This window comes from Eumetopias jubatus, unplaced genomic scaffold, assembly GCF_037043125.1.
Source record: "Eumetopias jubatus isolate StellerSeaLion01/CBP00866 unplaced genomic scaffold, mEumJub1_p1.0 scaffold_8, whole genome shotgun sequence".
Classification (NCBI taxonomy): domain Eukaryota; kingdom Metazoa; phylum Chordata; class Mammalia; order Carnivora; family Otariidae; genus Eumetopias; species Eumetopias jubatus.
The window spans coordinates 137947225-137968629 of record NW_028274814.1 but is presented as its reverse complement, the minus strand read 5'-3'; the positions used below and the strand labels follow the sequence as shown (position 1 = coordinate 137968629).

General features: G+C 46.0%; 1 protein-coding gene across 1 annotated transcript; it reads right to left on the bottom strand.

The window, feature by feature from the left end:
- Positions 1 to 1936: 1936 nt before the first annotated feature.
- On the bottom strand, positions 1937 to 21338 carry NUP50 (nucleoporin 50). Its single transcript, XM_028115384.2, has 8 exons — positions 20993 to 21338; positions 16942 to 17020; positions 15117 to 15200; positions 11932 to 12118; positions 10286 to 10927; positions 8412 to 8493; positions 6548 to 6666; positions 1937 to 5434 (listed from the first exon to the last, which is right to left on the bottom strand). Exons 2-8 carry the CDS (start codon positions 17008 to 17010, stop codon positions 5232 to 5234), a joined length of 1386 nt encoding a protein of 461 aa, XP_027971185.1. The 5' UTR covers positions 17011 to 17020; positions 20993 to 21338; the 3' UTR covers positions 1937 to 5231.
- Between the last annotated feature and the right edge of the window lie 67 nt (positions 21339 to 21405).

Genomic DNA, 21405 nt, shown 5'->3' with positions numbered 1-21405 from the left:
ACAGTTGCCTGAAAAATACGTAACAGCTGACGTGGAGAAAGCCGTGCGAGAACCTCCTCCGGGAGCTGCCCGCTCCTGAAGGCTAATGCTGCTATTTCGGTCCTTCTGTTCCGCCCGTCCTAGATGAACTTTTAGGAACTACGGTCATGCCCTCGCTTTAGAAAATCATGTTGACTGCAAGGGAAAACCTTTGGGAGCCTCCTGTCGGGAGGAGGGGAAAATGTAAACTAAATTAATCCGTATGCTGTCCTGGTTCATTGTGTATAATATACCTGTGGGATGGATAAGCCTGCTGTGCTCTGGGCTTGATTGTTAAAGCGGCGGGAAGAACGGCGGGAGAACTTACGTGGGAAGGGGAAATGTCTGTTTTGGGGGAAGATAAAAAAAAAAAACGGAAGAGGTCCTTTCTTTTGCTCGCAGCTTCATCACGGCCCTCCTGACGTGGCCTCCACGTAAGCCAACAGGTTTAACAAGGTATTGCTTTTCCTATGTGTGGATCAAGGGTCTTTCATCTTGGAATCTGACTTTAATAAAACAATTAGATTGCTCAGTTTGAGAGAACCATGGTTTTTAGTGACTTTTCATGATTATGTTTTGAATAAACAATTTTGTTCTGAAGATTTTAGACCATTGCGGAAGCCAGTCAACTGTAGTCCTTTAATGGGCACGTACACCCACCTTCGAGCGGGGCGCTGGGGACAGCCCGCGTGGGCCGGCGGCTCCCCGGGCACGTGGCACCTGGGCCTGGGTTTTCGTGGCCGTCCCTCCCTTCCTGGGTGCAGGGGTTGAGGTGAGACCCGTGTGCACAGAGGCTGGCACAGTCGCCGGCAGCACTGAGTCACTGCTGTTCCCCTCCTGGAATGTGCCTGAAGGGCATCACAACAAAGCACCGACATGGCCTGTGGCGGGTGGGGCGGTTCTCAGACTTGAGCGCGTGTCAGAACCCTCTGTTGAAACCCACACGGCCAGTGATGAACATGTTCTGGAATCAGTGGTGATGGTTGCCCAATTCTGGGACTATACTAACAACAACTGAACCCTTCACTTTAAAAGTGTGTGAGTTTCTCGATAAAAAACAAAACCAAAACCACACTATTCCCACCCCTCCCCCCGCCCCGCCTCAGTCTGCATTTCTACCAAGTTCCAAGGTGTGGCCACTGTGGCTGCCAGCTCCGTGCTTGGAGGACCCATTTGCCAGTGGCCCACTGCCGAGTACTTACAACAGGGCTGGTGCGTTTTCGGGACAAACACCTTCTTGTGTCACTTAGTTCCCACTGGGTGTTACTGGTTCGGGAATACTACCTTCGATGAGTAAGTTCGTCTTCACAGTATCTTACCAGGACACACCTCTGAAGTCACTCAGCACTTGACTCCAAAATCGTGTCAAAATTCTATTACAGTTTAATCTGTTCATGCCTTAATAAGTGATTTTCTGGATCACTGAAAATTTAAAGCTCTAGAATAACAATGTATTTTTTCTTGATCATCTTGATCTTTATAGTTTTAAAATGTCCTTAGGAGGGTTCAGACTTTTGACTGAGACAGACCTGGACACAGATCCCAAATCCACGTACGTATTTGTAAGAAACACACTAACCTGGCCCGGGGCCGTGCTTTGGAAAACGCACCCCACGGAGCCCCTTTGGGAGGTTTGCCCCGAGGGCCAAATGAGCACCAGATGCAGAGCGCCTGGCGCAGTTCTCCCCACGGTGGCCCTGACGCATCTACCATTCCAATTCTGATTTGTAAGGACGTCAATCCCACACGACAGACTCTCGAATGGCTCGGAGGGGGCCACACGCACACGCACAGGGGCCAAGAGGAAGCAGACCCTCCGCTGCCTGGGGGTTTCTGCACGGTCCTTCTCCCTCCTGCCCACATGACTGGTATCGACACCAGGAACGTCACCGAGGAACATAAAAGTGTCAAACACTGATTTTGTTTACTTTCCATTTATTCACATTTCATGGATTACACTTCCTCAAAAACTAATACAAACTGAGATTACATTGTCTGACAATTCAAGTATTTGTTTTAGAAAACAATTTCCTATGCAAAATAGAAAGCAAACAACTTATCTGATTGCTAAGAAGTCTTACAACTGTAATGATCACGTCTGCATCAAGCAGAGTCCGGAGTCCTAACCATGACTGCCTCTGGCCAAGTCCCGGTGCTCAGAGCGGGACTGGACGGCTCCTCGTGGTCCCCTGCCGGCACTGTGGGACACGCCAGTTTCAACCAGATTCTCACTTCCAGAATGAGAACCAATACCCAGGGGTTTGGGAGTGAGCCATTGGGTCTGCAAAGCCTTCAAAATGCACCGTGCTTGCATTCTGACTTCAGAAATCAAAGAACTGACAGATGCTCAAAAGACGTGTTTAACTTTAAAATGAAACCAAAAAGGCTTTCTCAGTGATAACTTGTTCTGCACTTAGATAGTAAGATGTTTTTTTTTTTTTTTTCCTCTCCCCCAGAACAGGTAGATTCTTTTTGGCATGCAGCATATCAAAAATATGATTTAGAACTGAAATTATAAAACTATAATCCTTTTCAAGAAAATCAATTCATAAATGGTCAGACTTGTTCTTCCCTGGAAAACACAATCTAAACTGCTTTAAAAACTGGACACACATTTCTAGCCTGTAATTCTAAAAACAAAGACAGCACAACGCTCATTTTTTTGCTTACTGGGGAACGCTCAAAAGAAGGACACACACCAGTTTAAAAAAGGCCACCGGGACACTCAGTATTTGTCAAGATGCAACACAACTGATTAAAGGTTAAAAACACCTCCCTTCAGGCCACACAGACAATATACGTCATAGATCCTCCAACTAAATACAAAAATTTCAGTCTACGTTAAACATTTAAAAGCCTAATTTCTAATATTTTTGTTAAAAATAAATCTAACTAAACCTATGGGGCGGAATTTAGCTACAAATACAGCAGGGGAGAGAAGGCTGGCCCTCTGGGGGACAAAGGGGCCTTTTCCCCCAAGTAACATACAAATATTCAGGTTTTACAGGAAAATCCACACACACTCAGGCTCTTTTGTATGAATACATAATTAAAGTAGAGACCAGCAAGTTCCTAAAGGGGAAGCGACATGAAGGAAATACCGCGTCGGGAGTTCCGGCACACGCATCACACCTGTCCCTGTAATTGTCACTTGAACAGTGAGTCTTAGCAGCAACAATTTGCTAGGAATGTCAGGAAGAGAGAAAGCCACACACACCCACTGATGCAAAAAGATTATGAACTCTTTTTCGGGGGGGGGGGGAGTGAAAGGTGACCCAATCCTGATGCTGTTTGGCCACGTTTGGCAAACGTCCCACTGGCCACGCAGAGGCTGCTGCCAGTGTGGCACCCCCTGAAGGTGCCCGAGTGGCCTCGTGGCTCCTGGGGACCACGGGTGGGCCACCCGGGACAGAAGTCTGTGCCCTGCACTTCCTCGTCCTCCTAGCAGCTGGATAAACCTCACTCAAGGCCGGCTGGGCCACGGTTGCTGTAATAGGATCGACCACCACACACTAGAGATCACCTGTAACAAACACTCCAGAATATTCTTGATTCTAAAAAGAAAATGCAAAAGTAATTGCCACTCCCTCCCTAGCTTTCCCAACGTGACAGCCTGACCACAGCCCACAAGTGTACGCACACCTCTCTGCATTTACCCAGAGTCACACACTGGGCCAGATTCTCTCACGGAAGTGCAAGAATCTCATGATAAATTGTTGGCCAACTTCCACATCTCAGGCATTTGAGTTAACCTATTGGATCATAAAATGGTTTCCCAGCCCCCTTTATAAATCTCTAAAAATTATAGTTTCTTTTAAAAAAAGTAACTGTACTATCTACAATTATTTTCTACAATTTTCTAAGTCAGAAGACATTACGTACTGAAGATCAGAACATACAAGCGTAAGCCCTCAGGCACGGACCCTGAGCCCTGAAACAAGATCATATGGTACCAGCACTAAGTGATTAACGAGGAATGAAAGTGGACATTTAAACATTAAAAGCTGTATCTAATTCACGTGCCCAGAATCTTCCAAGAACACTAGGATCCGTTACCCGACAGCCGTGGAGAAGTGACAGCTCTGCCCGTGCATAACCATGGCTCCCTTCCAAATGGACATACTGAGTATCTTACTTGTAAAAAAGTGGAAACTTCAGGTATCAAATGTAGAATATACTTTTGTCTAAAGTTAAAGGCAACATTTACACACACAATTTCAATTCCATTACCTTATTGCATGTTTCCTGGCTCATCACATGGCTCATGTGTAGTAAAAGCTCCCAGGACTTTAGTAAGTAGCTCTTAGATCTGTAGGGTTCATCACGGTAAAAACAGCTAAGACGTATTTCTTTCTTTTGTACTATATGCTCTAGCTTTGACTTAACTTTCATTTCTACAAGGGTTTGCTGTCCATGGCCTATAAACTATAAGCTACCAAATTTGTGCTTTTAAACCTCATTCCAGGCAATCCCCCTCTATTCTCTTTGTCTGCAGGGGAATAGAGAAGTAACAGCACCTCAAGAGTGAAAACTACAAAACCAAAGAACAAGCTACTTGTTTCCTTTCAAAATGAAAAAGCAGTTCCTCAATCAGGTAAAGAAGCCCACAGGGTTAAAAGGCCAATGTCTGCAAATAAAAAGCTAAAGCCTCTAATGCTGGGCGGGAACATCTGGTACTGGAGGTTCAGCTTTAGAATAACAATATGAGGAAGCAAAGGAAAAATACCTCAGTCACAGCGTGGTAGCATGATTCATTTGGAAAGAGTGCTGTTCTCCCAAATCAGAGAATGCTACAGGCAAGCTTCCTCCTGGACATTGGGGGGGGGGGGGGGCTGCCGGAAAGCCTCGCCAGCGGCAGCAGCAGACCCCAAAACCCGTGGATCGGAACAGCCTTTGGGAAGTCTAATCGATACCCTGATTTCAGCCTATTAAGAAACCACTTGTGGTCAGTTTAATAAATGAACATTAAAAATCTTCCAAAAAAATTTCATTCAAATGTATTTTACACATTAGACAGTTCTTAAGAAGGGAGAATACAGGTTCTTGACACTTAACATTTAAGGGTTTTATTGGCCATATTAATCTTCCTCACAAAGTTTTAAGTTATCTCTAAGTTCTTAGAATGTCAAAGTAAGAAGAGAAGAAAAGCTGACTAAGTCTAACGGGCTGTGGGGGAGCAGCAACTTGGCGGCAACCCCTCGGTCCCGGTGTGTTCAGGCGTCCTTCTTCTCCAGTAAAATTCTGTGCAACTCATCTGCGTCCTCGCCCGTTTTTACCCGGATTAACATGGTGACTGGGACGGCAGCATTCTTCTCATCGACGGGTGGGTTTGGAACACACGCGATCAGGACGTTGTTCTTCCCCGTTCGACTACACGGCATGTTGGGCGGAATCAGGACATTCAGCAGTATGTTGCCTGTGTTTCAACAAAGGATAAAGGACATCAGAACCACACAGACCACACTACAGGTCCACAAGACTGCAGCTTTCATGTGCTAAATGTGAAATACAAGCCCTCCTGGAGCGAACGGATCTAAAACTGGGAGCCTCGGGAAGGTCGGGGAAAAGGGCCCGGGTCCCCTGACGCAGATGCCAGCATGGTGTCCCTCAGAGAGGCCTGTGAGGCCCCGTCGCAGCGGCCAGGCCTTCTGAGGGGTGTCTGTGCTCACAACAGATGAAGAATGCGTCATCCCAACAAAGGCAGGGCGGTTGGCAAAGACAGCTCTCTGTGGCTCGCCGGGAAGAGCGCTAGGAGGGGATGGCATCACCCCCGAGTCAAGCCCACAGGGAAGAAAAAGCCACGCAGAAGTTTCTGCAACCCAGCCCGGCAGGGCCTAGTGGTACCCACTGCTTCTTCACAGACCAGCCCTGGCCGCACCCCCCCACCGCCCCCCAGGCTCCTCCAGGCACCGCCACCTCCTTCCAGTGGGTTGTTCTAAGGGTGGGGCTGGGGCAAAGGGGAGCTGGCAAGGTGTTTATGGCTATTTCCTACATAAAGCAGATTCCTTTAAATGGTTAGTCCCCCTTCTGTGTTTATTAAGCCATCCAATTTACCTACAGCTTCTTAGTCACATTTTTTTTTTTTTTAAAGATTTTATTGCTTTGACAGAGAGACACAGCAGGGGGAGAAGGAGAGGGAGGAGCAGGCTCCCTGCCGAGCAGGGAGCCCGATGTGGGGCTCGATCCCAGGACCCTGGGATCATGACCTGAGCTGAAGGCAGACGCTTAACCGCTGAGCCACCCAGGCGCCCCCTTAGTCACATTTCTAACACAAAGTGAAACGAAAACCATCTTGGTTACTTCTTTTAACACATCTGCGGTTTTCTTACACTGTTATGCTGGCACTCAACTCAGCCTATAAATCATCCGTAAATACAGGGTGCATTTGATCTGAGTGACTGCTACTCTGTCCCCCAAAACACACTGCTCTACTTGAAAAACCTCAGTGACCGGAACCAGCGAGGTGAAGGGCTTTTATACACTATGTGGTTAGCATGATCTTGTGCCACCTGAAAAACAAGATACCCACCCAAATTGGTGTCTGCCCGCACTAACAGCTGTGTCTTCTGATTGGCTGCAGGTTTTAAATGCAAAGTACCCACACCTTTCTCTTTAAATTCGTTGTCTTTCTTGTAAAACAGTTTACACCTATAGAGAAAAAGAAGCAAGGCCATCAGATACTCAACAGACAAGTTTTCTAACAACCGCTGTTCACACTTGTGTGGAAAGATGAGGAGGAAACTTTGATCCAAACTTGGTCTGGGTACAAACCCAAATAAGAAAATCTGGTTAGATATTCTAGAACCCTTCCCTATTTTTCCCAATTATTAAAACAGTGGGTCATGTGCAACTGGAAAAAAAACACTTTCTGAAGCTACCTATCCTCAGTTCAGTCAAAACCACAGCAAACACTCCACACCTCCGATGTGCTCCTTTGGCCCTGAGTTCAGGAGGCCAATCTGGTCCTTTCGGGACAGGAACAAATACAGGATCCTCTGCCCCCCATCTCTCTTCCCCTTCTTCCTATTTTTCAGTTTTCTTCATGACTCCTTCAATTTTTGATCTACCAAAATGCTGAAATTTTGGAAATCACTTTTTTTTAAAAAAATTCATTTGAGAGCAAGCGAGCACAAGCAGGGTGAGAGTGAGAGGGAGCAGGAGACTCCCCACCGAGCCGGGAACCCGCCGTGGGGCTCGATCCCAGGACCCCGGGAGATCATGACCTGAGCTGAAGGCAGACGCTCAACCGAGCCACCCAGGCGCCCCGGAAAACACTCTTAAGCAAGACCTAACTGACAATAATGTAATCAAGCGTCTTCCCAGCCTGCTCTGTCATAATCTCCTTAGGTCATGAAGACACAAATCAAAACCACTTCCTGCTCCTTCAATTTATTCCGATTAGGAAAAAATCCTTTATAGGTCATCTGCGTAATTAAATTTAAAAACAAGCAAAAGGCATTGCTGGATTCTTTTTTTTAATATTTTATTTATTTGACAGAGAGACACAGCAAGAGAGGGAACCCAAGCAGGGGGAGTGGGAGAGGGAGAAGCAGGCTTCCTGCGGAGCAGGGAGCCCGATGTGGGACTCGATCCCAGGACCCTGGGATCATGACCTGAGCCGAAGGCAGACGCTTAACGACTGAGCCACCCAGGTGCCAGCATTGTTGGGTTCTTAAAAAGTTCTCAGAAATAACAACACTTGGGAATTCCACAGGATATGGTTATTGTTACAAACACTGACGCCGTGTGAAATTTCTGTATTTAAAAAAAACACACCTAGGGAAGGTTCTAAAATGGTACAACTGACTTTTCTGTAAACATGTTTGTTAAAAAGTACTAATTTCATTTCACTGGATGAGGTAATTCAAAATTTCTCCTTGGCTTTCTTCTGAAAGCAACAACTCTCACATAAAAACAAAAGTGAACCAAAAAACAAAACTGTTCTCATCACTGGGGAGGAAATAAAGGGCTGGTCACTATGCAGAACGTTTTGGCTGAGAAAACCCACAAGAGCCAACCAGGCCTCCAGGAGGGGATGACACCTCCCGATGAAGAGCAGAAGTAAAAACAAAGGTGAAGTCAGTGAGCAGGGGGGTGGGGGGGGAGAGGAGGAAGGAGATGGGGGTGGGACGGTCAAAGAAGAAGCCTGTCTCTAAAGCACCTCAGAAGAAAATACTAGAAAAGAGTAGGCAATGACCAGCAGGAAATTTCTAGAACCTGTTTTCAAATGAACAGGTCAAGAATTCTCCCTTGTTCCCATCTGAAGAGCAGGCCCAGCCTGACCCCAGGACGGGATGCTCTGCAAATCCTGTGGGGCTGAGGTCGCCCCAGAGGCCGCCTTCCACATCTCTGAAGACATGCTCACCACGTGGGTTCCCGGAACTCTTACTTACTTTTTGGAGTAAAAAGCATCTTCTTCTTTTACTTCAGTAACTACTACTTTGGGCGGCTCGTCATTCTCTTCTTCATCTCCGCCTTTTACAAAAACAACACTAACTCAGTAAAATTCAAATCAAGAGCTTAAAAATGTCACAAAAGTTACCCATCCCCTAACACCTCAACCTAAATATTCCCCTTAAGCTGATGCAGAAATCGAAAGCACACATCTAACTGGGGGGAGATTCACTGGATTTTAATCATTTTGTGAAAAATTAGGATAATTTTTAATGGGAACATGCTTCTCTCTTCTAAATGTTAATTTGTAGAAAGCCCTAAAATTGAAAACTTGTCGATGCTTATGATTTGGTGCGCCAATTTTAACAGAAAAATAAACACCCGCACAGACTCAAGATCTGTGCCACTGGAAAAGGAAAATCTCAGACAGGCTTCTAAACACCTTCTCCCCAGATCTCCTGTGACACTGTGTGTGTCATGCTGAGGTATAATCAGTCTCAGCGATGGCCAAAGAAGAGGACAATAAAGCTGGTTACAGGGCAGGCTGTCAGAGAAACCACCCCAACGCGTGAGCAAGCTGCATCTGTGAGGCCCCATGTCTGGAGGCTCAGGCACCAGGCGCCCTCCCGGGCTGAGCCCCGGCCCCGGCCCCAGCCCCAGGCGCAACCTAGGACACGATGATGCAAACAATGATCCTCCGGAGAAAGACCGTCTCAGGACACACACTAAATTAAACAGCAACTCTCAGAAAAACAATTCTGGTGCCCCAACAAGTCAAAGTGACCAGATTTAAATTCCCAAGAAGGCAGCCGTGAGCAAGGCTCTCCAGGGCGGGCCCAGGCAGCAAGACTCGAACACGCTCACAGTCTCTCTCGTGGAGAGAGAGGTGCAGCGGCCACCAGACAAGCAGGGGGGGCTTTGCCCCTGGGCATCTGGCATCCTGCGGGGACCGAGCCTCACTCACGTCCCTCCCACAGGCAGCCTCGCCGTTCCTGGGACCGCTCTAGCAGCAGGACCACCCTCCGTCAGGCGCATTTAGGGCAGAGAAATAAAAAGGGAGACCTTTATCCTGTGCTTTGCTCTGGAGGGCCCTTGCCTGAGGATGGACTCGGAGGAACGGAAGTTACCCTCCCAGGAGAAAATGGCCGGTTTCCTTTGTTCTCAAGTACTGAGAAGTGAACACCTCCTTCGAGACGTACTTTTTAACTGCTCACAAATAAGTGTCTTCACACGTGTTCACAACCACAATGGAATGAGGAGAGACTAGGCCATTAACCCCTCTTTTCAAAGAGCTAAGAACAGGGAGTGAAGGGCCTGTGACTCAGGCCCGGTTTGGAGCACTGACGCCACCCAAGGTGGATGCTTCTGGAAAGGTGGCTGCAGTCCAGGCACATCGAGGGACACCTCCACCAATTTGTTCCTGGGCCTATGCAAAGTCTACCTTTTGTATTCACAGTAGAGTACTATTTTGCCATGAGACTTCACCTATGATTAAATCTCCCAAATACAAGACATGCCACGGACATTGATGAGCAATTCTTTCAGTAAGAAACAATAGCACTGTTAATTCACTGAATTTTTTTATGTGCATTTAATACTTTTCAAAGTCACTGTGCCCAATATGGTTATACTCTTCATTTTTATTTTTATATTCTCAATCCTTACAGTAGCCCTGCAAAATAGGTCTTACTCCACTTTACAAAGAGGGAAACAACAGACTCAAAAGCAGCCGATCAGCTGTGTCCGAGATCACATCCAGGAAACGACGTCACAGCATGAATCCAGATCCACCTGATTCATAAATCTACGTTCGTGCCGCTAAACCTGAAACTCAGATCCAAGACAGACTTAGGAGGATAAACTTTATTATTACCTTTGTATTCGCTACTGCTTCCTTCAGCCTGTACCTCCAACATTTTCGTGGAAAATGGTGAAGACACCGGTTTATTCTGGGTAAGCTCTTTGCCAAATAAACTGGAGTTTCCAGAAGAAAATGAAAATGCAGTCAGGGGGCCGGAGTTTAAAGAGCCCAAGACAGAACTGTCGATCTTCTTGCCGAAGTTAAACGAGGCCCCTGCGGCTCCTCCAGGCGGGTCCGGTGGCTTCTCGGCGGTGTCCTCCACCTTGGTGCCCGCAAACGCCAATGTCGAGTCTCGCTGCAGTTCTGCTGCCCCGAACGGGGAAGGGGACTGGGTCGCAAGCGGCATTTTCTTGGCTTCGCTTTCAGAGCGTCTGCTGCCGCTGCCCCCGAGCTGCTGTTCGATACCAGTGAGGTATTTCTCGTAGTCCTTAAAGATGGGCGTCAGGTCGCACAGGGGGTTCGTGTTCACGTGCTTCGCGATCCAATCCCGGACGGAACAGTTTAAGGCAGCCAGCTGCTTGTGATAGGCGTCCCGGGGGCAGGCCACACTAGAGGTAAGGCCGGAGGAGGAGGGCTGCTGACTGTCACCATTAGTTTTGGGAGTTAAGATCTTTTTATCGACCAAGGAGGTAGGACCATTTGCAGCAATAGATCCTATAGGGAATTAAAGTTTGAAGAGTTTACTGAGAAGCTGATTTGATAACATCACCTGGATTTTTATACTGTTCTGTCTTCGTACTTTCTGCTTTTATTGTATCCTGTATTTTTGTGACAGTTCAAGAAGTATGTGCACATCTAATATTTAGGAACCAGTGATCACAAAAATCAAACTTTATACAAGAACACGGTCTATGATGTGCTTGCATTAAAAATAATCTTTTCTTTGAAAAGGAGGCCCGCTTCCCCCAGAACTGTCCCAATAGTTAATATAAAACTTAAGCCCCAAGGCTGTAGGGATGAACATATATTAATGCAGTCAAAATCTTAACAGAAAGTGCTCGCTTAATCACACTACACATTCTGCCTCATTAAAACAAAACAGTATACATTCAGAATAGCTAAGTACAATCCAACCAGCCAGGATCACTTCCCAAAAACCGAAGAATGGAGCCCATGATTCCATTCTCTGCTGCTAATCCCAACAGTTCTTGACCAATTCTCTCAAAACAGGATCAGGCACTCACCACATCCTGGGTGACATAAATCTAGAGTGGAGGACCCGTAAGTTCCTAGTAGGTGTGGGCCACACGGAAAGTCCTTGGTACACAGAGAACGAATGAGCACGTGGGAAGGCAGGTCTTTACGGAGGATCCACTAAGAGTTTCCTCTTCTCCTGTGACCCCAGAGGTCAGTTCTCAGGGTCATTCTCATTTCACAGTTGAAGATTTGGAGGCTTAGAGGCTAAGGAACTTTACCAGGGTTGCAGAGCCAGTGACTGGCAGAGCTGAGAACCTGGGTCTATTTTGGCTCAAAAGCCTATGCTCTACTCACTTACTCTGCAAACAGCCAACATCTAACTTCCATCTCTTTCAGTATTACCCTGTTTCTGCTCACGGAGTCCCAGGACCCAGGATCAAGTACAAAGAAAACATCTTTGCAATGTTATTTTTCAGATCATCTGTACACAGATGTGAGCGGGGGGAGGAGAACCTACTCACCAAAGGCTGCCTTGCTCTCTGCTGCTGTCCTGGCGCTGGAGAAGGGAGGGGCGCTGCTTATGCCACTTCCATTAGACAGTCCTTCCAAAGGCTTCCCTCCAGCACCATTACCAAATCCAGAAAACCCTCCTCCTCCAGAAGGTACAACCAAACCTTTAAAACCTTTAAAGGCCCCTCCACTATCCGACTGAAACATAAAGAAAGAGCACACATTAGAGGACTCTGTTTCATAACTAGGTAAGCAAGTGCGTGAGAATACCACATTGGCTGAGTAGCACCAGAACACTTACGGGACCAGCACTGGAGGAAAAGGAGAAGCGGGTGCAGAGACGGGACATGAGACCGACTTTACTCACAGCGACAGCTCTGCAGTCCGAAGCTGCCTTCTTGACACAGCCATGAAGATAGCCATTTACAGTGAAACTTGTTTTTAAAAATATATTTAAGATACAGAAGGCAAAAAAGACTAATGCAATAAATTTGTGTACACAGCCTCAGAATTACAACTAAAAACAAACACTCTGAAACGACTAAATCCCAAATAAGGCTTTTTTCTTGTACTACTCAAAGACCATTAGCCTAAGGAAGCTGTGGAAACATCAGGTCAGGCTGACTCATCAAAGTGCCTTACCCCTTTTCCTATGACCTCCTAAAGCACTTCTGTAGCTTTTAGCTTCTAGAAACGTGAGCAGCTAGACCTTACCTTGGTTGAGAAATCCAGAGGCAACATTTTTATTCTCGATTTTCTTGCTATTTCCATCAGCAAAGCCTTTCTAGTAGACCCTTCCCACTGTCGCTGGCTTCCTCACATCTCCAACCCACAATGCTCTGGAAATACCTGGCACTCCTTATGAGCTTCTAAACCTGCTCTCTGCTCCTGGAAACTCTTGGAGAAACGTTCCTCAGTTTACATTGCTCTGCTAAAGATACCTTTTTTTTTTCCCCATTCAAAACCAGGGGTTACACCACAAGGGGCGTGATCTGCTTCCTGGATCCAAGGGAGGCTCTAGGAAATATTCTCAGAAACACATCATGGAATACATGCTTCCCAACATCTGAGGGAGTGCACAAACCTTACGTTTTCACACAAATGAATTATAATCACGATCTCACAAAAATATTACTTAAACTAGAAACTTCGTTTTCTGAATGGGTTGGTTAGCCTAATGTTGCAGTTTTCAAAAAACACAAACATTTCAATCACATCCACAGGAATTTCAGATGGTTACTGACCACGGATACGATTATGGCAACAAAATTAGGCCAAAAAAGGCAAACTCTTAACTTATATGCATTTTAATGCATGTAATAAAAATAGCTTAGGCCCTGACACCCTCATTTGATTTCTGATGATTCAGTATCCCAAATACACCAAACCGACAGCTTACCATCTATGACAATACTCCACGGACATAGTGGAAGGCTCTAAGTGGCTCCTCAGAGCCTGGTATTCTGCATGAGATTTAAAAGCCACAGGACATTTATAGTGATTTTAGAAACTGTTAACAGCAAATTGGCTCTAGAATCATCATGAAGAGTCAAGAACCACTGTTTAAAAAAAAAAAAAAAGGAATAGGAGTCACTCAGAAAAAGGGCAGAAGTGAATGAGGAGCGGCCTGTTTGGGCCCCATGGAACTGACACGTCCCTGGCCCCACCAGTCTCCCTCACTCATTTTTCTCCGTGGCACTTAGAGAAAAACAAAAAACTACACACTTGGTGTGTCTCTTCCATCATTAGGACGTATGTTCCACAAGGCATTGATATTTTACTTACTCCTGTTTTTACCCACCAATATATTTCTAGCACTTAGCAGGTCTGTTGAATAAAAGGACAAACCCACGACAGGCGACCCTTGAACAACATGGGGTCAGGAGTGCCGACCTCCCCCCACCCCCGCCCCCCCGGAATATACAAAGGGACGCAGGCAATTCAAACCCATGTGGTTCAACAGTCACCTGCATATGGGAAAAGCCACATTTCAGCATTCAAGCAGGCAACGTAACATTTATTATACAAGTTCTAAAAGTTATAGCTGAAATGATATGTGGATTTCAACTATCTATATTCATTTCCTTTAACAGCCAGAGGGCTCCCCCACCCCCCTTCCCTTGGGCCAAGTCTGGATTGTGGTCTACACAGTTTCACAGTTTCATTCATCTGAGGCGGGGCCATCCCTCCTCCAGTTGGTCTTCCTTCCTTCGGCTTCTCAGTCTACATCATGAGCTGCCACTCTGTTACACCCCGGTTTCAACCTCCTGCATGCCTCCCAGAGCTGCACCCAGCTGTCACCCCTCCTCCTGTACCAGGTAACCACCCATATATGTAGTGGTCTCCTAGAGAACCTCACTTGAATGTACCCCAGGCCCTTAAAATACATTTCCTCAAGTAAACCAATCACTTCCTCCCTAATTAAGTTGTCCTTCCCCCGCTGTTATCTTCTCCATAAGAGAGCCATCAAACTTCGCTAGGCTCAACACCTACATCTAACTCGTCACCAGTCTTTAAGAATGAAATTAGACCAGAGAAGACTTGGAATAACAAAACTGAACAGAGCCACCACAAAAGGTGCAGCTGAGTAGGTTCCTTCCAGCTGCCACCCAGGATGTGCACACCAGCCTCTCCGGACTGACAACAGATGCCCAGGCCACCAAGTCAGCAGGCAGGTGTCCGCAATGTATTTGAGGGCTGAGGGTCGTACTGGGGCAGCATTATTAAATGTGGAGTGATGGCTGAATGGAACCACATGATTTCAATTCAAGAGTTACAACTCATCTTTCAACCCTTCTGAACACAGGAAGGAAACACTATAACATACTGTATTAGGAAGAAAATCTACACGTGAAATGCTTCTGTTACAGCTAAAGGACCCCCGCGCCCCCCCCCCCCCCCACACACACACTCCTCAATGCCAGGGAGCATTTCCTTACTCCACCAGCTATCCACTCCTCGTTATCGCCGCTCGGGTGAAATTTGTCCAGATCTACACTTTATTTCTACAACTGGGTAAGGTGCGCATCTCATACTTATTGTTTTCTATCTCCCATGGTCCCCCTCAAGGATATTCACAAGTACAGTAAGCATTTTAAAAAATATTTATCGATCTGACTGCTCCCAGAGGTAGAAATGCTCTGCAATTAGAAATCAAATTAGTGTTTAATACCAAAAGCGGTAAGAAAACACTCACTTCAAATCCAACATTTCTACGCTTTGCTTTCTTTATGGCTCTATTCTTCAAGACTTCCTCACTGGCCACTGAGAATGTTCCCACCTGCAGGTGTACAAATTAAACAGCAGTAAGATGAGGACCAAAAGGAGAAGAAATGCTAAACAAAAAAGCCTGACCAAACTTATTTTAGTATCTACTGGTTTTAAAGTACTGTTAATACTAGTAACAAATTATGGAGGGGGCACATAACAATAAAGTTTACATCTATTATCTATCTTACGATTCCCAAAGCTACTTAGGTGAATCAGAAATCTTCCAGATCTACAAAAACGCAGGCTTTGAATCACAATCCAGAGGAGTACACACAGGAAAGTTCTGACAAGACTAAGACCGTCAAAAGTTTGGTAGAGGGGTGCCTGGGTGGCTCAGTCGGTTGAGCCTCCGACTCTTGATTTCGGCTCAGGGTTGTGAGATCAAGCCCTGCGTTGGGCTCCGTGCTCAGCATGGAGTCTGCTTGATATTGTTTCTCTCCCTCTGCACCTCCCCCCAACTCTAAAAGTAAATAAATAAAATGTTAAAAAAAAGTTTTGTAGAAAACTATTCAGGACCAGTTCTTCAAATTTCAAATATATTCAAAGATATGAATAAAACTTAGGATAAAAAACCCAGTTTCAAGAAGTAAAGTCTATTCTTCAAAAGCTAAAAGTTACCTTAACGATCATTAACAGTTGGTAACAGAGTCAGTTCTAAAACCCAGATACCCAAATCTAGGATCTTCCTACTACAGTTTTCAAAAACAGAGTTTATTTTTATCACATATGCACATGATTTTTAAGAGAAACCTTGCCCATTTGCCTGTCATCCCAGAGACCACTGGCACACCTGGGACTCTAAGTGACCCTGCTGGAAAGCTACTGCTCCTCCCCGTAGCTAAAAGTACTATGCCCACAATCAGGAATTTGGTGAAGCTCTCTGGCTTTATTTCAACCCTTCTTTTACCCTGTAGGGCTGGCATAAAATACTTTCTGTAAGAAGCTGTCTCTCTGTAGTTATTTCAGATAATGTTAAACTTAAAAGAGATCTCTACACTTAAGAGAAGGGACCATCTGGATACCTGTCTCAAATTCAATGTAAGGTCCTTTCAGACTCATCAAAATTAAATGGAAGTCTTTTCATTCCTGAAATATGTTAATGTCAAAGCAAATCATTATATAGTCATCATAATCGTACTAGGCACAGAATGTAACACTGTGCATAAGACCAGGAAAAAACTTAGTTATCAAAGAGTTGGTTAAAAAGCACCAAGTCATATAGAAATGTTAAAAACCCTGTCGAAATATTAATATACTTGTGATTTTGATTTCCCTAAACATATTAATACATATGTTTGTAAAGGAAAAAAACATTCATACAAGAAATTCAGAAAGAAGGAAGATGGTTTAAGAATAAGCTTGTAAACACACTTTTGCAGATTTCTTCTTCTTTTTTTTTTTTAAACTTAGCACCATTCTATTAACTCGGAAGGCTAACTTGGTTACAGATTTCCTTAGTGAACTGGCCAGGGAGCATCAAACTGCTGATGAGGCACTAAAAACGCAGCTGTGTTCTACTCTTTGTAAGAGAAAAATTAAAATATTTCCTCAGGGAAAACCATTTTTATTTTGTTAGGAAAGAAACTAGGCCAATCTAAATTCTAATTCCAATGAACTTACATTTTTAGTTTTAAAAGTTCAGGCTGCTCTTTAAAAGACCTTTTAAATTTACTACAAAATCTTCCTGAGGAACCCCAAAATGAATTTAAATTTAGAAGCAACAGGAAATCATTCTTGAGGAAAGATCTTACCTCTTCTGCTTCGTCTTCTTGATCCCAATTCCTATCTGTCAATTCCTTCTCAGCAATTCTTTTGGCCATATTTTCAAACCTAAGTTAAAAGTAAAAAGAAGTGAAAAGTGCTTTCCTAGACCAAGATATAAGAACTTACAAAGAATTTTTTTTTAAGATTTACCTGAGAGAGAGAAAGCGTGCACACAAGCAGGAGGGGCAGCGGAGGAGGAAGAGAGAATCACAAGCAAGCATGAAGCCTGAGGAGGGGCCTGCTCCCACAACCCTGAGATCATGACCTGAGATGAAACCAAGAGTCCGATGGCTTAACGTACCATCCAGGCGCCCCAAGAAATTACAAAGAATTTTTAAATAATTTTTACAAAGAATGCAAAGAGTTTTTACAAAGAATTTTAAAAATTCACCCTAGCATGAAATGAGATAAAAAACACAAACATTCCTGATACCAGTGGGAACTGCCTTCCTGAGAGCTTCACAGCAGTGTTCTTAGGCTCTCAGTGTTACATATGCAATAAAGAGTTATGGAAGGAGGCAGTGCAGGTCTTCTAAGAACATTGGCACTCTTTCTGAACAACGCTAAACCAGCTCCATTTGAAAAAAATTAAACCACTGACTTTTTAAAATCTGAAATCTTAAGTACTGTGTACGTAATCAACAAGTGCTTATTCCATGCAAATTACAATTACAGTCTTGCTACAGGCAAAACATTTTAAATACTTAAAATTCTCTTAAAGATGATCCAGTAAAGAAGTTCATCTTTAGATAAGAACGTTAATAAGGCCCTGGAAATACTTTCCCAGCACGAGTACTCTTCTTTAGGCTACAGCTGATAGAAATAAATTTCCCAAGACTGAACATTTAATTACCCCAAGTTGTATACTGCTAAGCTAGAGTATCATTTAAAAGTTCAAAATGTAATTGATATAGATGAGTTAACACTCAAAATTTATATAGGACCTTCAAGAATAAGCCATCACTCAAGTCCTCTAAAGCCACCATGTCAGAGGGAGGAGGAGAAGGGGACTGACTGTGGACACAAGCACCCAGCCAGAGAAGGTGCTGGTGCCCATCCCTTACAATTTGCAATGTTTTCTGATCCCGATGTATATTCTATAAACAACAAAATTGCACAACAACCAACAGAGACTCCACGGTAAGTGCTGTGCTAGTTCTTCTCTAACTCACCAGTTAAATGGACCAAAAACCCTCCATTTCCTCCGCTGCCCATCTCGCCCTGGGCAAGTGCCCCATTCCTTCAGGGCTCCTGAAACCTGATGAGAACCTGACGGTCTCTGCCCACTCTCACTTGTCTCAACACCACAAACCACTATAGTTGGTTCCTTGAATTTCGTGGTCATTAAGATATGCATTCACACATCACCCATTTCCCTTTAGTATCTATAAAATAAAATTCCAAATGTTGACATTCCAAAGCCCTTCAAAATCTGACCCCTGTAGAGTAACTACACAGGGGATTTTCAGCTTGTAATAATATCCTAATAACACCTGAACTTTTACTTTACAAGTATGTACGGGCTTTTGTCCTGAGTGTAAAATAAATGGTTTTAAAGTCCAAACTGCTAAATACATAAAATAGGGCACTCAGCCATTACCTGCAAATCCCCCTTTTTAAGGTCTCCACCCCAAATACCTGGTCAAGTTCTCCCATTAATCTTGGTCATTCAAACAAAAGCAAACAAGGTACTTTCTGACATTATTTCCTTAGTACTACCTTAAACTGTTCTGAGGTCCAACCGGGGAAATCTTTCCCTGGTCAGTAACTAACACCTCCACCAGGGGGCAGAAGAGCCGAGAAGTTGAAAGAGTCATTTTTGCTATGGACTATCAGTAAGTTATTAAGGCAAAAAAGGGTGGAGCTGAAATGCAAACAGTGTAGTGAAAATATAACATCTAACTCAGGCCCACAAGTAAAGAGATAACCAGCAGAGTAAAGCAACCAAAACTAATGTAGCTGCTTCCCCAGTCTACTGTATTTATCCAACTGGTGACCTAACCACAGGGCAGGGATCTCCCTTTTGTTTACTGCCCCCTCCAAGTGCCCCAAACCTGCCCTGTCACAGCAGGTAGTCCAGCAGTCGCTGAGCAGTGATCCGGGGCGCTACTTGTTTTAGAAAATACTACAAAACTCTCAGTTTTGCCATTTTCTTGCTAGACTTCTGCAAAGTTATTTAATTGCTGTGACTCACTTTCTTCATCTATAGAAGAGGAAGGTGGTGTGAAAATTAAGGAAGATAAAGAAAAAACTTAGTTCAGGGTCCCTGAGTGGCTCAGTCGTTAAGCGTCTGCCTCTGGCTCAGGTCATGATCCCAGGGTCCTGGGATCGAGCCCCGCATCGGGCTCCCTGCTCAACGGGAAGCCTGCTTCTCCCTCTCCCCCTGCTTGTGTTCCCTATCTCACTGTGTCTCTCTCTGTCAAATAAATTAAAAAAAAAAAAAAAAAAAAGAGAAAAGAAAAAACTTAGTTCAGAACAGTGCCTGGAACATAAGAAGGGCTTAATAAATATTATTAAAGAAACAAGTTTTGCTAGAAGCAAAGACTATAAAATAATATTTTTCCTCAATATTGTAAGAAGTATAGAGTGGGAGATGAGAATTATGAGCCAGGCTTTAAAATATATTTTAGCAAATCCATATTTTATTTCAAAGCATGATGCTCCAATTTTCTTTTTTTTTTTGTGCAAGAAGAGGAGGAAAAAAAATCTCGGTAAAGTACTCGGAGCAAGGCCCAGCACCTAAAGAGTCTTAAGTCCTGTCTATTATTAAGAATTTAGGGGTGCCTGGCTAGCTGAGTGGGTGGAGCATGCGACTCTCCGTCTCGCGCTTGTGAGTTCGAGCCCCTACGGTGGGTGTCCAGACTACTTAAAAATAAAATCTTAAAAAAAAAAATTAAAAAAATGTGGGGCTTGTGGTCAAAAGGGCACCCGATTTTAAAATGATTCCTAGGTATGAAACACTGGTAGGAAATTGAGAGTTTTCATAACTGAAGAAATTGTGTCTGCTAAGAGTTACGTGATCTCTGCCACCAGGTGCTGCCTCATCCTCGGGGTTGAACCTCAGTCAACATCAGTTTACCCTAAGATGAAAATAGATGTGACCATACTTGACAGAAAAAAAGAAAAGAACAAGGGGGCGGACGCCGGAGACTGGAACGCCAAGGGGAAAACGAAGTCTCAAAATTTCTTCTTCGCGGAACAGAGGAAAGGGGCGATCAACAGCCCCGGGTTGCAATACGAAAGTGAAGCCACGCCGAAGGGGTAGTATAGGGAGCGAGTGGAGACGGCCAAGGAGAAAGGAGCACCGAGAGGAAGCGCTAGGAAGTAAACCGAGACCGCCAAGCTGGAATGGCCCCTGCCCAATCCGGCCTCTGCCTCCGCGGGGGCCGCGGGGGGCCCGCACCCGGGCGAGCCTTACCCAAATTGGGCGCCGCAGCCACGACAGGTCGGCCCAGCGCCCAGCTTCACAAACAGCACCCGACTACGCGCCGCTGCAGCCATCCCGCCCCACCCTCCCCACTGACCCCCAACAGCCCGCGCGGCCCGGATTCCTCACCCCTCTCCTCCAGCTCAGGGTCCCCCCGCTTCCAAGTTCGAGTCCCGCACCCTGACCCCAGCTCCTCCAGCCCAGGGTCCTCCTTCCAGGTCCGAGGCCCGCACCCGGACTCCGGCTTCCTCCTCCCCAGGCCCGGGCCGCTCACCCCGGCTCCTCCAGCCCAGGGTCCCCCCTCCAGGCCCGAGTCCCGCACCCTGACCCCGGCTTCCTCCTCCCCAGGGCCGGGCCGCTCACTCCAGCTTCTCCAGCCCAGGGTACCCCCCCTTCCAGGTTCGAGTCCCGCACCCTGACCCCGGCTCCTCCAGCCCAGGATCCCCCTTTCAGGCCCAGGTACCGTACCCTGCCTGACCCCGGGTTCCTCCACCCCAAGCCTGGGCCCCGCAGCCCGGCTCCCCCTTCCAGGCCCAATCCGGTGCCGGGACCCCGGCGCCCCTCCCCGGGATCGGCCCCTTCGCCTGCCACGCTGCCCGCCCGCCTCTCACCTCCCGGGCGGCCGCCGCGGCACTCGCTGGGCTGTGGGTGCGGCGAAAGCCGGGTGAGCGACCGCGAGCAGGTGCGATGTTGCAGCCGCGGGCCTCGGGTGTGAAGCGGCCGCTGCTCGCTGGGCTGAGCGCGCCTGGTCGCTTCCGGTGCGCCGAGATTCTTGAAGAACTTGGTGGTCAGCAAGCCTTGGGTCTCAAACACCATGTCCTCCAGGGGCCTCGCCTCTCTGTGTTCGGCAGTGAGGGAGAACAGGAAGCTCAACCAGAGACCGCCGGAGGAACAGCGCCGAAAGCGCCCCAGGCCGCCATTTTATAACTCCAATCTAACCCTCCCCCCCCCCGCCCAAACCGACTCTATAAAAAGGGAGGAAAGAAACGCCCGCGTCCAGCTACTGCGCAAGCGCGCCGGAGCC

Coding starts and splice junctions, on each gene's coding strand:
- NUP50 (XM_028115384.2), bottom strand. CDS start 17,010: ATGGCCAAAAGAATTGCTGAGAAGGAATTGACAGATAGGAATTGGGAT. Junction 15,201..16,941: donor AAGAAGACGAAGCAGAAGAG/GTAAGATCTTTC, acceptor GTACACCTGCAG/GTGGGAACATTCTCAGTGGC. Junction 12,119..15,116: donor GTAGAAATGTTGGATTTGAA/GTGAGTGTTTTC, acceptor TTTATGTTTCAG/TCGGATAGTGGAGGGGCCTT.